This window comes from Aphanomyces invadans, assembly GCF_000520115.1.
Source record: "Aphanomyces invadans strain NJM9701 unplaced genomic scaffold supercont1.38, whole genome shotgun sequence".
In the NCBI taxonomy this organism is placed as follows: domain Eukaryota; phylum Oomycota; class Saprolegniomycetes; order Saprolegniales; family Verrucalvaceae; genus Aphanomyces; species Aphanomyces invadans.
This window is the reverse complement of record NW_008580183.1, coordinates 204,550-218,932: the sequence shown is the minus strand read 5'-3', so window position 1 is coordinate 218,932 and position 14,383 is coordinate 204,550. Positions and strand designations below refer to the sequence as shown.

Genomic DNA, 14,383 nt, shown 5'->3' with positions numbered 1-14,383 from the left:
TGGCACGCATGTTGCTCCCAACCTCTGACCATCGAGAACTCATTTGGCCGTATGGAGCATCGTGTGGTGAGACTGCAATCACCTCCTTTATGAGATCTACGTCCTGTTCGAGAGGTATGCTGATCGCACGTGAGCTCAACACTCTGTCATTGACGACTGCTAGAAGAGCAAGCACTGGGACCATGATGTCCATGGTGGTAACATTGCGTGTGCTGAGTGTGAAAAGGTCCGATAGCAAAAGCAATAAGTGTCGAGAACTGTCCAACTCGTCTCACTGGAAAGTTGTTGAAAAAATTGAGTATGGATTCTTGTTGCAAAATCAGCCGATTGTTTACAGTTAATTTTGAACTCATACGCACCGCCGAGACTTCCGTTTGATACGAGGTTGAAGCGGGACGTGATTTAACAAAATTCCATGGTGAGGCACGACCAGTAAGCACTCAAACGACGGTGCCATCTCCGGCGGCTGCGCGGAGACGATCGACATCAGCGGATTTGATGAAGTTACCGCGGTCGTGTGCAATCAGGTAGAAGAGGAGGCGAACGCGTCCAAAGTCGACATCTCTGCTGCTGGAGCTCTACACCGTGACTGGCACAACCGTCTCAGTTTTGGACGAGATATGCATCGCGCTACCTGACGGGTTCCCGCTTGTACCGAGCATACCGCACACACGGATGGAAGGAGCAGTCGTCGATGACGGACGGGTCCACAAACTCCATGGTGAGGTCCGTTTAGATGTGATCGTTTTATTTTGCTCGCGCTAGGCTGCATGCTGTGTCAAATGCTCAGTACCTCTGACACCAGGGTTCGAGAGGACGCTCGAACGACACACCCAGGCATCTCGCGATGTTGGGTAAGCCACTGCATGCATTGGCCAATACAAGACGCGCAATCCGATTCATCGACCTTTGGCTGCATATGTGAAGCAATGTCGCACACTTGCCTTCTCGTAGCGCCGGTGACAACGCCCGAGCGATCACTCTTGTTGGTCCAGAAGCGATCAACATATGAAACCAATTGCAACGAATCCGTTGAAACATCGACTGTGAGCGACGTCCACCAACTTGGTGCCCGCCGGTGAAATCTCCAGTCTCTAACTTGCTTCGTTCTGGAATATACGGCTTCAACCATGACGTTCTTGACCGTCGAAGACTTGAAATTGTCGTTCAACTTGTTCTGTGTCGTGTATGGGGTCGGGACGCTCGGCATGCCTGGAAACTACGCCCGTGCCGGTTTTGTTTGGGGGACCGCAGCCGTGCTACTCATGGCGGCCATCAACATTTACACGACGGCCAGCATCAGCAAAGTGCTGCTCCTAGCGCCCAAGAAGGTCAAGACGTACGGCGATCTGGGTGAGTGGTGTCTAGGCAAGCCCGGTCGATATGTTACAGTGGTCACGCAGCTGCTCGTGTGCTGGATGGTCCCGATTGCGTTTCTCGTGCTGAGCGGGACGCTCCTCACCACGCTCTTCCCTGGCACGTACGACGACACGACGTGGATCATCCTGATGGGCCTCGTGCTCATGCCTGTGTGCCTGATGCCGAGCCTGAAGGAGAGCGCGGGAGTGGCGGCGGCCGGCGCGGCAGGGACACTCATCGCGGACGTTGTTGCGCTGTACGTGCTCGTGTCCAACATGTCTCCGATCCCAGCAGGTCTAGCGCCGCCGCCACCAGTTCCGACCTTTGCCAGCGTCACTTCCGTGTTTGGCAACCTGTCGCTCGGGTACTCGGCGGGGGTCGTGATTCCGGCTCTCCAACGAGAGCATACGCAACCGCAGCGCATGCCCCGTGTGATCGTATTTACGCTCGGCGTTTGTTCCGTGTTGTTTCTCATCATTTCGATCACGGGTGTGTCCACGGTGGGGTGCCAGATCCCGGGCAACTTGCTCTTTGCGATCACGGGGACAAAGCTCGGCTTCGAAGCATCCCGCGGCGGCATCGTTCTCGCCTTCCTCTCCATGCAGCTGCACTGCACGGTGGCATTCGCTGTCATTGTGTTCCCGACCTTTTACATCATTGAGCGCATCTTGTTTGGCTTCCACCAAGTTTCGGACGACGAGGCCGAGAAAGTGGACGACTTTGTCACGTTGGAATCGCCCAAAACCGACGGTGTCGCCGAGTCGGTTGCCCCGACATACAACAGCTCCATCGACTACCTCAAGGCCATGGTACTGCGCGTTTTCATGGTCGGCATCACCATCGTGCTGGCGATCGTGTGGAAGGACCAGTTCATGGACATCCTCGATTTCGTCGGTGCGTCATCCACGGCCATGACAAGCATGATCTTGCCCGTCCTCTTCACACTCAAGACGTTTGGCAAGACCCTGCCAGTCTACGAGCGCGTGTGGTGCATTTTTGTGTTGGTGCTTTGCTCTGCATTGAGTGTGTACATCTCGTACACGTCGGGCAAGTCGTTGTTTACCCCCGACACCCCCAATCCCGCCATCAAGTTCCCCCACTGCCCCGCCGAATTCCAAGAGTTTGTGTACACCAACCGCACGCACTACAACCTCCCCTAGTCGTTGCAATAATGAATACATGGTGCTGTCGTTTGTGTCGTCGTTTCGTTTGATATCGACGAGATCGGCACGGGGTCGGAGGCAAACTTGGGCGTGTCGATTGCTTCGACCCCAACCAAAGTAGTTGCGCTCTACTTTCCTCATCATGCTTTCGTCGTGCGATGCCACCGACTTGGCACACGTCAACCGATCGCGTCTTGAGCCGTCCAATTCGCAACTTGCATCGTCGTCATGCACACTGTTCGAACATCTTCGTTTCACGGAGCCATGACCGAGACCAATACTGAACTCGGTGCCCATGAGACTCCACACTTCTAGCCGCCGCAGTCCGCATCTTCCATGCGTAGTCAGCTCTACGGCAGCATGTCGTTGGCAGCACGTTTCTTTGGTGTACTGTGATTCCATGGACACCGCTTGAGCAAACTCAAGTGACGGCTCGTGCGGTTGCCACATACATGACTTGCCGCCGAAGATTGACGGCAGGCATGACGAGGACGCGGGTCGCCTAGTGCAGAAGATGCGCTCGCGTGAAACGATCCGCCGAGGTGATCGATACCTCGAGATCGCACGTTCGACAGAGCCGTCAAACAACGCCCCGTTCGAGCAACACAACCGTCATAGCCAAAGCATTGGCAGGGGAATTCCAATTGCCCAATTGCCCATCGACACCCGCAAGTGAGCGAACCCGACGGACGTCCAAGCACCGCAGGACTACCTTCGCCGACATGATCACTTTTCCAATGGCATCCATGTCCAGCTGCCTTTCTGCTGCGGCCGTCAGCGACCGCCGGCGCGAAGCGTTCGGCGGAGATCTGCCAACACGTGTGATGCAGATCCTTGGCAGTTTCGAGCATCTCCTCCAACGGCAACCCGTGGAAGCCAAAAATACATGCGCGTGGTAGGTGAAATGCCATTTCCCAAACCGACCCGGCCGACGGGAAGGCGGCGCGAACGAACATGCACAACATGAAGTGTGTCGTGGTGGGGGACGGCGCGGTCGGCAAGACGTGCGTCCTGATCTCGTACACGACGAACGCGTTCCCTGGCGAGTACATCCCGACCGTGTTTGACAACTACAGCGCCAACGTGATGGTTGACACCAAGCCGATCAACCTCGGGCTGTGGGACACGGCGGGCCAGGAAGACTATGACCGTCTGCGGCCGCTGAGCTACCCCCAGACGGACGTGTTTCTCATCTGCTTTTCCGTCGTGAGTCCCGCGTCGTTCGAGAACGTCAAGGCCAAGTGGTTTCCCGAGATCCAGCACCACGCGCCAGGCGTGCCGTTCATCCTGGTCGGGACCAAGCTCGACTTGCGCGACGATGAAGAAACGATCGAGCGACTCAAGGAGAAGCGCCTCAAACCCATCACGACGGAGCAAGGCGAAGCTCTCAAGAACGAACTTGGCGCGTTCAAGTACCTCGAGTGTTCGGCGCTGACACAGAAAGGTCTCAAGCAGGTGTTTGACGATGGGATTCGGTGCGTCCTGCAACACCACAAGAACCCCAAGAAAACGACGCGAAAATTTGGCGGGTGCAGCATCCTCTAACTCGCCCAATCTATCTATTCTTCCTCGAGCCACGGCAGACCAGTCGGCTTGTTGTCTGCGCGTTCAGCACCTCTGGGGTGAGGCTTGTTGTTTGTCTTTTCGTGGGTGGTTTTGAGTTGTGGGGTGGGGTCGCGTACCTTTGAGCAGCAGGGACATGTTGATCTGCCTGTCGTTTATGTTTGTCTGTTCTTTTACCCAGAGTCTAATTGTGGTCTCCGTTGTGTTGTGGTTGGCTGTCATTGGTTGCGTTGCAGCTCTAAATCGTGAGGGCAGATGTGCTGCTGTTTGCTGGTTCGTTGCTGTTGTTGTGCCTCTGCTGGGGTCAGAATAGATAGATTGGGCGAGTTAGAGGATGCTGCACCCGCCAAATTTTCGTGTCGTTTTCTTGGGGTTCTTGTGGTGTTGCAGGACGCACCGAATCCCATCGTCAAACACTTGCTTGAGACCTTTTTGTGTCAGCGCCGAACACTCGAGGTACTTGAACGCGCCAAGTTCGTTCTTGAGAGCTTCGCCTTGCTCCGTCGTGATGGGTTTCAAGCGCTTCTCCTTGAGTCGCTCGATCGTTTCTTCGTCGTCGCGCAAGTCGAGCTTGGTCCCGACCAGGATGAACGGCACGCCTGGCGCGTGGTGCTGGATCTCGGGAAACCACTTGGCCTTGACGTTCTCGAACGACGCGGGACTCACGACGGAAAAGCAGATGAGAAACACGTCCGTCTGGGGGTAGCTCAGCGGCCGCAGACGGTCATAGTCTTCCTGGCCCGCCGTGTCCCACAGCCCGAGGTTGATCGGCTTGGTGTCAACCATCACGTTGGCGCTGTAGTTGTCAAACACGGTCGGGATGTACTCGCCAGGGAACGCGTTCGTCGTGTACGAGATCAGGACGCACGTCTTGCCGACCGCGCCGTCCCCCACCACGACACACTTCATGTTGTGCATGTTCGTTCGCGCCGCCTTCCCGTCGGCCGGGTCGGTTTGGGAAATGGCATTTCACTTACCACGCGCATGTATTTTTGGCTTCCACGGGTTGCCGTTGGAGGAGATGCTCGAAACTGCCAAGGATCTGCATCAGACGTGTTGGCGGATCTCCGCCGAACGCTTCGCGCCGGCGGTCGCTGACGGCCGCAGCAGAAAGGCAGCTGGACATGGATACCCTCGGCTCGGTCCTCTCACAGCTCCATCCCAAGCTCGCCGAGTCGTTGTCGACGTTGCCTGTTGTAGACACTGAGACACGGCCGTCCGGTCCGTAGAAACTCTACTTTTTCAAAGCGTTGGTCGTGTTCCCAGATTGCACGGCACGGGTGAGGCAGTGCATGGGAGAAAGCGATGCTCGTGGCGCCCAGATGAACGGCGGGTAGGCGCCGAGGGAATGTCGCCCATCGCTCTTTTTGACATCGCTTGGATGGACGTCCGCGAGTCCAGTCATTTCGAAGCGATGTATGTTCTCTTGTTTTCGAAACGCACTGGTGCGGGAGTTGAAGATCGCGACGTACGCAGGCGAGACCCAAGAAGCAGCACAGTGCCATTTGTACTCAAGTGCGCACTGCCCATGCCAAGGTCGCGGTGGTCCCGTGTTCTGGTTCAATGCGCTTATCGTCGCGAACGACCGTGTTATTAGCCAGCGCCAACTGTCCGTCCAGCATCCATTGTGGAAATGCGTACGGTCCAGGTCTGCCCACCACAGGAGCACCCTTACACCGTGTTTTCTGACCCCTCACGTACGCGAGATGTCCTTGTTGTGAAGAGCTTGTGCTGGTCGACAAGATTCCAAGTTGGCAATGAGGAGCAAGGCAGTATGTGCATGGATCAGTAGTGCGAGTAGTGCGGGGTGGGATTTGACGGGGGAGGGGTTACGTTGTCACGGATTCTGCACAGGATGCGTTCGATGCAAAGATCGGGGGTTGTGACGCCTGCAAAAGCGCACAACGTCGTCGCATCGACGGATGGCCATTTCAACATAGATCGCATCTCGTTTAACATGATGTCATGCGCAGACTCGCCACGAGGACTTTGTGCTCAAACCGATTCGCGGCCACGACGATGCTCGGCTCCTTCAGCGACAGAATGCAGGACCCGCCAACGAACGACGTGCCGCGCTCGACACCGGTGCGGTTGGAGCAGATAAAGTAGCAGTTGCGGTCCGTCCCGACCTTGGACATTTCGTCGATGACTGGCACGAGTCGATTTGCCCAGTACCTACGGACAACCACGTCATGCTTCGGGTGACAGATCCGTTGGATGTGTACTGGATCGTCGGCAACGAGGACGGGTCTGTTTCCAAAGGATTGTGGTCGTTCCAGGCGCTAGAAAACAAGACCAGCGAGCTTTGGGCGGCGAGAATGCTCGACGCAAACTCGTACGCTTCGTACGGCGCTTCGAAGTCGCACGGATTGATGTCCATGCAGATGCCTCCACGCGTCACGGTGAGGACCCCTCGCTATGACCATGGGCGAAACAAGTTGGCCGTACCAAAGGACAGATTCTGGCCGAGCCACGGGCAGAACCAGTCGCCGAAGCCAGATCCGGCCGTCGCCCACGACTTGTCCGTCTCGTACAGGAACACCTACCAGTGGCATGAGCGGGGACAACGCCTCCAGTGACCGCCGTACCTTTCGGTAATTGAACACGAGGTCGCCTGCAGGACTGAGCACCATCATGGAGTTGTACAAGTTGCAATCGTCGCCGCGTTCGACGTAGCCGCATGCGACAAGGCACTTGAGCCTCTTTGCATGGCGCTGGCACCACTCAAACGTTGGCCCTTTCGACGGTTCCTCGGCCAATGGCTCAATTTCTTCGCGGTCTCGGAAACAATACCCCGTGAAAGCCATCTACAAGTGCATGAACTCCAAGGTTTGGTGGGATTTTGTCATCGAACACGCACCTCGCTAAGCATGAGAATGTGCAGTCCGTCGGCTTCCGACAGGTGGGACAGCATGCGCGTGACCGTCTCCATGTTCGCCTTCACTTGGTGTATCTGTGGCTCGTATTGCACAATCGCTACCTTCACCGTCGCCGGCGCATGTTGTGCAGCCATGCCAGTTGCCGATTCCGTGTGTTTCAAACACGTTTTCTATGGCCCACCTACTAGTATTACTCGTATCTACTGTTAGTACGACATACACTGTGAATTCGTTGAACGGGATATTTCAAGATAGTGCAACGAGTGGAAAATATTTCTAACGATCGTTCAAGTTGATCGCTCGGGAAATATTTTTATTCCAAATCGTCCACCGCGGCATGATTGACAAAAATACTCTTGAGCATGACGATGCTGCATACACGTAGCATGATGGCCCGGGTGCACATGAGTATAGATCGAAAGTCGCTGGGTCGAACCGCTCGGTGGCTGTCAAGCTCGGTGTGGCGCCGAGGACGTCAGGTGCGATCGGTGATTGCAAGGGGCCACTGAAATTCTGGAAGGAGACGACTAAACCCCCCCGTGGGACGTACTTCCAATGCTTATACGCTCGTTAGACTACGACGACGTTTTCAACATTCCAGGTCATGGCAGTGATGCCCACCCTGGAGGATGCATCTCTTCATAATTGTGACATTGGGAAAAGTAGGGATGGTCCCCACCATCGGGTACGCTACTCTATCCTTGCGTCGAGGACAGGGGGTGGTGATGGCCGTGGCCAACTCCATCACAAGCCCACCAAATCAATCCGTTGTTACGTCGCGGAAGCCCCCGACAACAATGGCTCTCGACAAATCGGACAAAACGCTGTCACTGCATGCATAGAAAAACCACAGCGTTGAATTGTTTCTTTCGATGGCTGATGGTTGGTCTCCACACGGTGTGCCACTCACGTGGGGAGTTTATCTCATTGCGATGGTTATGCCATTATTTGAGCGCAACGGCTTCAATGTCTTTCCAACGTACTTGAGGGTAGATGCAGTCCTCGACCAAGGTGTGGAACTTTTCGCCGACAAGGCCGCTCTTCCCGCCGCCGCGAATATGGGCGACCCGGACCAATAGCTCCATAAACTCAATCAGTACGATCCCGCGGGGCATCGACACCCCCGCCGTCGTGAGCTTGGGGCCGTGGGTTTGGTGCCATCGAGCTGCCGTGCACTTTGTATACAAAACTTCTAGCTGCGGCGGGGTGAACCTAATGGAGACTCGTATGAGGTGCTTCAGCCAAAACCACAAAGAATCGACGACCTTGTCGTTATAATATGACAAGTTTCCATGCACGCCAGTAGCTGGGCGTAGTTGAGCTGATTTGACAGCAGCGGATGCGTCCGGCCGAGCGGGATGGTCGGGCCGATGAGTGGCACCTTTAGGGTGAGGTACTGAGTGAATATTCGCTTGAGAACGCTGTAGTGAGCCCCCAGCGCGCGATTGAGGACGCCGATTTCCATTCGGTAGTCGGGCCACTCCATGGCAAAGTCGTGCAGGTGCATCTTACTGCACCAGCTGATCTTTTTGACTGACGCAAACGGAACGAGTGCCTTCAGTTTGTCGTTCTCGGCTTCCATCGCATTCAGTTGAATCTGAAGGTCCCGCAAACTCGACGACACTTGGTGCGTCGAGAGTTTTTGCTTGTCCACGGCACCTTGTAGCGCTTCAATCGTTCCTGCTGCCGCGCGCATCGCTTGGGCATGGGCCGACACTTGGGTGTTGAGCTGCGCCTTGTCTTGTTCGAGCTGGGCTATGGTGTCTGTCAGCGTGACGATTTTAACTTGGGCCGCTTTCAGCGCTTCGCAAAAGAGCACTCGCTACAGGGCAACAAGGACCACTCAAATTTGTCTGACCCTTCCATCACGTACTTCTCGATCCAAATCGGCCGTCGCTTTCGCAGTGTTGGTCTCGTACGCAGCGAGTGTGGCGTCCAATTTGGCAATTTCCTTTTCCTGGAGCTCAATACGGCCTTCCAGACACTTGATCTTCCGCTGGGCGTCGGCGTGAGCTGTGGACGTGTCGAGTTTGGCCTTGACGTGTTCTAGCTCGGCCTGCAGCTCCACGACTTGCGCTTGCAACGTCTCCGCCGCAGCCTGGCACTCGCTCGCGTGTCGCTCCGCAGCTTCGTACAGCTCGGTGCTGCCTTGCAAGCTCCGGGCAAACTGCTTGACTTGTTTCACCACGGCATTTTGGTGGAGCCCTTTCGCGACAGTAGCGCCTGTTGCGTTGTTTCGTGCTTGGTTGGTTACGTCGTCGATGGCTGTCAAATCGCGAATTTTCTCGGTCTGAGCATTGCACAAAGCGTGTGACGTACGCGTAACGAAACGTGTGGACGAGGTGCGGTCGCACCTGGAAATCGGCCATCTGAACTTGGTCGCCGTTCTGCCAGCTCACACCCAGGATCGCGGTCAAGTACACTTCGTTGTCCTTGGTGTGGATCATGTACTCTGCAATGAGCTTGCTGATCACGGGCGTGTTGGATGCCGAGTTCTTGCGGTTCACGTGGTGAATGAGGAGCAACGTCGTACGCTTGATGGATTCGACCATCATGCTGTGTTCTACGTGCAAATGAATAGGGTGAGTCGTTCGTGGCCGCCGCGGCAGCTCTCAAACGCGCAACTCGAAAGGTCGTTGACTTCTCATAGAAGAATACGTTGGGCGATCACCAGCCATGGCGGGTCGCCGCCTCCATGGCGACGGCTGCAACCCACCTGCTTCCAAGATCTCAATCGGCTCCTTCGTCACGTCCACGTCGTGCCCGCTGTCGTGTGACTGTTCCTTGTAGTTGGACGCAAGCTCTGCCACAACGACGTGGCAGTCGCCGATATTGCGCACCTATGAATTCAATCGTCCAGTTTTCGCAAACCCGTCCACCAGTCGTACCAGGGTGTATATACTGATGTATCGGACGCGCTTGGCCGGTGGGACAAAGGCTTGGATGCAAAACGGATGGATGTCGGCGGTTTTTGCGGGGAATTCTGCGTCAAGCGATCGCAGGAGTGTATACAACGCGTGCAGAGTCAAGACGCGCATGCGGCCATCGTCGAATTTTGCGACCGCGACTGGCCAGTGGACGTTTTTGTCTTGGCCATGCTCCATGTGCCTCGGTGTATACCGGCCGCAAAAAGCATCCCGAACGTTCTTCCATGTGCAGTGCGCCGCGTGTTTCTTGAGGACGTACCCTTCCTTGTTGGTATAGTACCACGCACACGGCTCGGAATGTCGGCCGATGATGACCGTGCTAGCCACGGCAATGTGAAGCACTGACAGCACCGAGAAACTCCCTGTCTTACCTTGGCAGGTGCGCTCGAAACCGGTGCATTTTCAGGTGGTGCACGGAATGATACAACGGCGACATGTCGTCCGCCATGAGCCCGAGCAGGGTCAAGACTGGCGTGTGGACGTCCACAGGCCCAACTCGTTCTAAACTGGACGTGCCTGGGCGAAATCGATACGTCCCGAGCGTGATTTTGTTGGTTTTGGTCCGGTGGTGGGCCGTCGATGGTCGTGCCGACTGTGGCCTGGTCGCCAAGAATGTCATCCTCGAGTTGAACACGATCTAACGAGTCGTTTCGTTACGAAACGTGGCCACAGCAGTTTCATCGAATTTGCGATGGTCGTGCCATCAAGTCGGCAAGAAATCCTCGCCTAGTCCACTGCGAGAAGCAGAGCCTGCGATGTTCTCGTTTGAGATGACATTGGGGAAAGCGTCGATGCAAATAGAGGTTTGGTGTACCTTCGTCCGTAGCTGCGGATCTGACCTAGCTCGATGCATATATCGCACGTGATTCAGCGAATACTACAACACAAGTTTTACGTGATGCGTAGGATTCTCTCGGGCCTTTGGGCCCACGAATGAAGGAGTGAACCAAGCCCCCATTGCAAGACTTTGATCTCTTCAGGCTTCCCAAATTTTCGCTCAATTGGAACGCCATTTTGGCAAACGGATGGCTAGTCGTGGGGGGGGGATTTTTTTGCCTCATTTAGGCGGATCCATCATAGCGGGAAGAGCCCCCGAGGCATGATGTATGGCTTGCATGCCAAGGTCTAGCACAGATGCCCTGTTCGGACGCGGCACCTCATATCAGGTAGGGTGAGCGCGACTGTTTCACATGGCATACGTCGATCGATCAGACGACAGAATCAAACGCAGCCCCTAATTCGGGTTTCAGCTCACACACACAAAGTACTCCCGAAGTGCCGCACGGGGCAATGGCAGCTCCCGATTCCATAGTAAGTATTGCGCATGGTGTGCCATCCCATGCTTGCCCATAACCCTTGGTTTTGTCAATCCTAACGATTTTTACGAATACGCACCTACCCCTGCCTTCAGTTGCTAATCGCGCGCCTACTTGTTTGACGACCTGATGGAATCCTTTAAGGATGGCCACCAATCCACCAGTCTCGGCACAAATTCAGGAGCGTCTGCTCATCATGGTGCGCCAGAGTTGAGGGGGTCGGGGGCCTCAGCGACGCCGTTGTCATCAGTTCTTGGTCTTCAGCCTCAGAGGAAATCACGTCGCTTCGAGCTCGAACAGGAACAAATGGGCTGCAGTCAGTCGGTGATTGATCGTTGTGGCAGTGTTCAAGGCGGCCTTTGTCCGTTCGCCCCTACCAGCCGTACCTCACTAATCCTCTGGAAATCGTCGCGAACGATTGCGGCGCATCCGCGTTGTACAAGAATCATGGGCCATGGTGACACACCCGCGCGAGCGGACGCCATGGCGAGCTACGATGTCCACGGCCAAGGCAACAACGGAAACATGCTGTTGGAAACCTTCAACAACGACGGGATAGCATCGCAGTTTCGCTAGTTTGCGCAGTGTTCAGGTCGATGCGGACGTCCCAAAATGCAGCGGACGTGACGGCGCGGTCGTGGTTCCCGATTGGGTTGGATCAGGACAATTTGCACGGCAACAACGAGAACGCATCCACGAACACTGTCGCTGGCGCGCTGTGAAATCCAGGCACCGTGGATGTCTTATACACGTGACGAATGATGAGCTGTTGGTCGAGTGGATGCCGGACAAGCTACTGTCATGCATCCTAGATGCAAAGCGTCGAGCCAAAGAAGCAGGTCGACGGACAGTTGAATCGATCACGGCGGTGGTGTACGACTGGTCTTTAGTTCTTTGTCAATACTAACATGCGTCTGCAACTCCAAACGCCCTGCTCTCATAGCAGCGCTAGCATCGGCACTTAGCTCGAGATCATCCGGGTAAAACCCCCAAGTAGCAGCTCGGTGGCTACCTCAACAGTGTCCATGTCGCTAGTGTACGCCATCACAGCATTTGGCATTTCATCCTAACCCAGCGGAGCCAAGAGCCCTTGGCAAGACGTCCAGTCACGTATTCGGGTGCAGTGGATAACCCAAAGTAGTATACGATTAGGAATGCTGCTACTCACAGCACCATGAGTCCGATCGAGTGCAGGAGCAAAAAGACAACGCCGGTGACGCCCGTAACGATGCAAGCCTTGTACTCGAGGAGGTCGACGCCGCTGACCCACTGCACTCGCAAGTCGTCGGTGGCAGCCACCCACAGTGACACGCAGCTGAGGATCAGGAGAGCCAGGCCAATCCAGAACACGCCGTGGAGAGCTCGGGACTGAAGACACACGATCCAGCTCACCAGCGAGGCTAGGAGACCGACCAGGCACGCCATGATGGTTGCCATGGCGTCGTTCGATTCAAATTTGGACGCTAGGATTGCCTACGGCCGGGTGAACAAAGGAATTTCGAATGCAATGGCTGTACATTGATGCCTTGAAATGGATGGCTAAGAAGCAGCGACTGCGACGCGTGAAAGTACACCAGACCCGTCCCAGCCACAATAACACCGACGACCACACTCAACGCGAGCGCGACGAACGTACCAGGCCAGGTCAACCCGTCCTTCGCGGCTAGAAAAGAGCCCAATGAGCCATGCATGGTCAGCGGCAACTTACTCGACAGCTCGACGCGGTGCATAAGTAATCGCTTGTCGGCTCCAGCCGAACACAGCCGGTACAACGAGTCAGGCACAACTGATTGGCACACGAGCCCCGTGATGGCAAACGTGTGATCTTCGGGGCTACTCTTCGTCCCGCAGGTCAAGTCAATCGCGTTGAAGGTAAAGATATCGCCCGACGCAGTCGCCGTCACGACCTATACATCGAGCGAGCAGCGTCTCTTTAATTTGTGCGCGATGGACGGCACCACGTCTAATGGAAGACACGTACCACAGCACCATCGTCGCTGATAGTCAAGCTGCCGACGGGCTCGGGGCCAGCGAGAGCGACGGCTGCGACGCGCCAAGGCCATAACGTGGCATCTTCCTGTGACAGCGTCATGGGGACCCACTTGACAAGGTAGGCGTCGCCTCGAGGAGGCGACAGCACGGTGAACAAAGCTTGGCCATTCGGGGCCAACCGGACACATCGAAACTGGTGTTTGACCGGGCCTTTCGTTGGTGGCTTGGGGAACCCTGGCGACTGGAACACTTGGTCGAGCGTATCGAGTGCCGTAGCCCGAAAGAACGACGTGAGCTTGTCCAGGCGCCAGAGATGGCACGTGGCCGCTTCGTCCGATGTCACAACAGCATTTCGGCTGAACGGGTCCACGTGAATTTGTTTGATGCGCTTCGTGTGTCCTGGGCATGGCGATGAGACACGATCGGTCGGTGGGGTCAATGTGGTCGAGACGTACCTCGGTATTCTTTGGTGAGTCTGACCACCGTCGTGCCATGGACCGCTTGATCGCCTGGCACCGGCGGGACAATGGCATTTTCTACAGCTTCTTCGCCGTCTTGTTTCGACGCGGTCGATGGAGGAACGACAGCGAGAGATGATGAAGTCGCAACATCTGTCGCCTCGTTCGTCGTGGAAATCGACCAGATGCGGACCTGGCATGACAAGAGTCAAGTGTATGGGATCGCTGAGAAGCCTGAACGTACCACCGAGTCTTCGCCACCAGTGACCAGCGTATGCGACCCGACGAAGCATGCACACGTTTGACTGCTGTCCACCGCACTAAAGTCGGTTCGAAATCGCACACGCAGTACAAGGTCGAGACTGGGCGAGGCATCGTCGGGAGCGTTGTCATCCTTGACCACCTTGGGAGTGATCTCATAGACCCAACATGCCGCATTCACGCTGACAGCGAGCCATGTCCCATCGGGCGAGATAGCCACGGATGACGGGAGTTCGCTTCCTGTGTCGGCACTGCCAAGGAGGCGGTATGGTTTCCCACGGGACGGCATCGAGTATACGTCGACAGTGTTCTTGACTCCTGTCTTAGCCGACCCGCCGCCCCCGCAGATTGCAATCAAGTGCTTGGCTTGCCCAACGCCGAGAACCGGGTACGTCACGAGCATGATGCTGGCGGAGCAACTTTGCGACTTGGACGTCGCTCATTGGTGCGTTCGAAATCGAGTGT

At 55.8% G+C, this 14,383-nt stretch overlaps 7 protein-coding genes across 7 annotated transcripts; 2 read left to right on the top strand and 5 right to left on the bottom strand.

Moving 5' to 3' along the window:
- Positions 1-734: 734 nt before the first annotated feature.
- H310_12331 (hypothetical protein) lies at positions 735-3,400 on the top strand. Its single transcript, XM_008879352.1, has one exon. The coding sequence runs from the start codon at positions 1,131-1,133 to the stop codon at positions 2,517-2,519; it is 1,389 nt and encodes a 462-aa protein (XP_008877574.1). The 5' UTR covers positions 735-1,130; the 3' UTR covers positions 2,520-3,400.
- Positions 3,401-3,476: 76 nt separating this feature from the next.
- Positions 3,477-4,067, top strand: H310_12330 (hypothetical protein; the record flags this gene model as incomplete). The annotated part of the gene is made up of 1 exon (XM_008879351.1): positions 3,477-4,067. The coding sequence occupies one exon, from the start codon at positions 3,477-3,479 to the stop codon at positions 4,065-4,067; it is 591 nt and encodes a 196-aa protein (XP_008877573.1).
- Positions 4,068-4,412: 345 nt separating this feature from the next.
- H310_12329 (hypothetical protein) lies at positions 4,413-5,030 on the bottom strand (the record flags this gene model as incomplete). Its single annotated transcript, XM_008879350.1, has 1 exon — positions 4,413-5,030. The coding sequence occupies exon 1, from the start codon at positions 5,001-5,003 to the stop codon at positions 4,413-4,415; it is 591 nt and encodes a 196-aa protein (XP_008877572.1). The 5' UTR covers positions 5,004-5,030.
- Positions 5,031-5,233: 203 nt separating this feature from the next.
- On the bottom strand, positions 5,234-5,590 carry H310_12328 (hypothetical protein; the record flags this gene model as incomplete). The annotated part of the gene is made up of 1 exon (XM_008879349.1): positions 5,234-5,590. The coding sequence occupies one exon, from the start codon at positions 5,588-5,590 to the stop codon at positions 5,234-5,236; it is 357 nt and encodes a 118-aa protein (XP_008877571.1).
- A 447-nt stretch (positions 5,591-6,037) lies between these two features.
- H310_12327 (hypothetical protein) lies at positions 6,038-7,098 on the bottom strand (the record flags this gene model as incomplete). The annotated part of the gene is made up of 5 exons (XM_008879348.1): positions 6,038-6,260; positions 6,311-6,473; positions 6,534-6,627; positions 6,674-6,892; positions 6,946-7,098. The coding sequence occupies 5 exons, from the start codon at positions 7,096-7,098 to the stop codon at positions 6,038-6,040; spliced, it is 852 nt and encodes a 283-aa protein (XP_008877570.1).
- Positions 7,099-7,778: 680 nt separating this feature from the next.
- Positions 7,779-10,532, bottom strand: H310_12326 (hypothetical protein). The gene is made up of 7 exons (XM_008879347.1): positions 10,263-10,532; positions 9,853-10,210; positions 9,681-9,804; positions 9,319-9,527; positions 8,838-9,254; positions 8,230-8,786; positions 7,779-8,176 (listed from the first exon to the last, which is right to left on the bottom strand). Exons 1-7 carry the CDS (start codon positions 10,508-10,510, stop codon positions 7,909-7,911), a joined length of 2,181 nt encoding a protein of 726 aa, XP_008877569.1. The 5' UTR covers positions 10,511-10,532; the 3' UTR covers positions 7,779-7,908.
- Positions 10,533-12,313: 1,781 nt separating this feature from the next.
- On the bottom strand, positions 12,314-14,365 carry H310_12325 (hypothetical protein). Its single transcript, XM_008879346.1, has 6 exons — positions 13,902-14,365; positions 13,655-13,850; positions 13,189-13,598; positions 12,916-13,114; positions 12,725-12,870; positions 12,314-12,680 (listed from the first exon to the last, which is right to left on the bottom strand). The coding sequence occupies exons 1-6, from the start codon at positions 14,319-14,321 to the stop codon at positions 12,372-12,374; spliced, it is 1,680 nt and encodes a 559-aa protein (XP_008877568.1). The 5' UTR covers positions 14,322-14,365; the 3' UTR covers positions 12,314-12,371.
- Positions 14,366-14,383: the final 18 nt, after the last annotated feature.

Coding starts and splice junctions, on each gene's coding strand:
- H310_12331 (XM_008879352.1), top strand. CDS start 1,131: ATGACGTTCTTGACCGTCGAAGACTTGAAATTGTCGTTCAACTTGTTC.
- H310_12326 (XM_008879347.1), bottom strand. CDS start 10,510: ATGACATTCTTGGCGACCAGGCCACAGTCGGCACGACCATCGACGGCC. Junction 9,805..9,852: donor ACATCAGTATATACACCCTG/GTACGACTGGTG, acceptor TTGAATTCATAG/GTGCGCAATATCGGCGACTG. Junction 9,528..9,680: donor GATTGAGATCTTGGAAGCAG/GTGGGTTGCAGC, acceptor ATTTGCACGTAG/AACACAGCATGATGGTCGAA.
- H310_12325 (XM_008879346.1), bottom strand. CDS start 14,321: ATGCTCGTGACGTACCCGGTTCTCGGCGTTGGGCAAGCCAAGCACTTG. Junction 12,871..12,915: donor GCACCGCGTCGAGCTGTCGA/GTAAGTTGCCGC, acceptor GCTCTTTTCTAG/CCGCGAAGGACGGGTTGACC. Junction 12,681..12,724: donor ATCCATTTCAAGGCATCAAT/GTACAGCCATTG, acceptor ACCCGGCCGTAG/GCAATCCTAGCGTCCAAATT.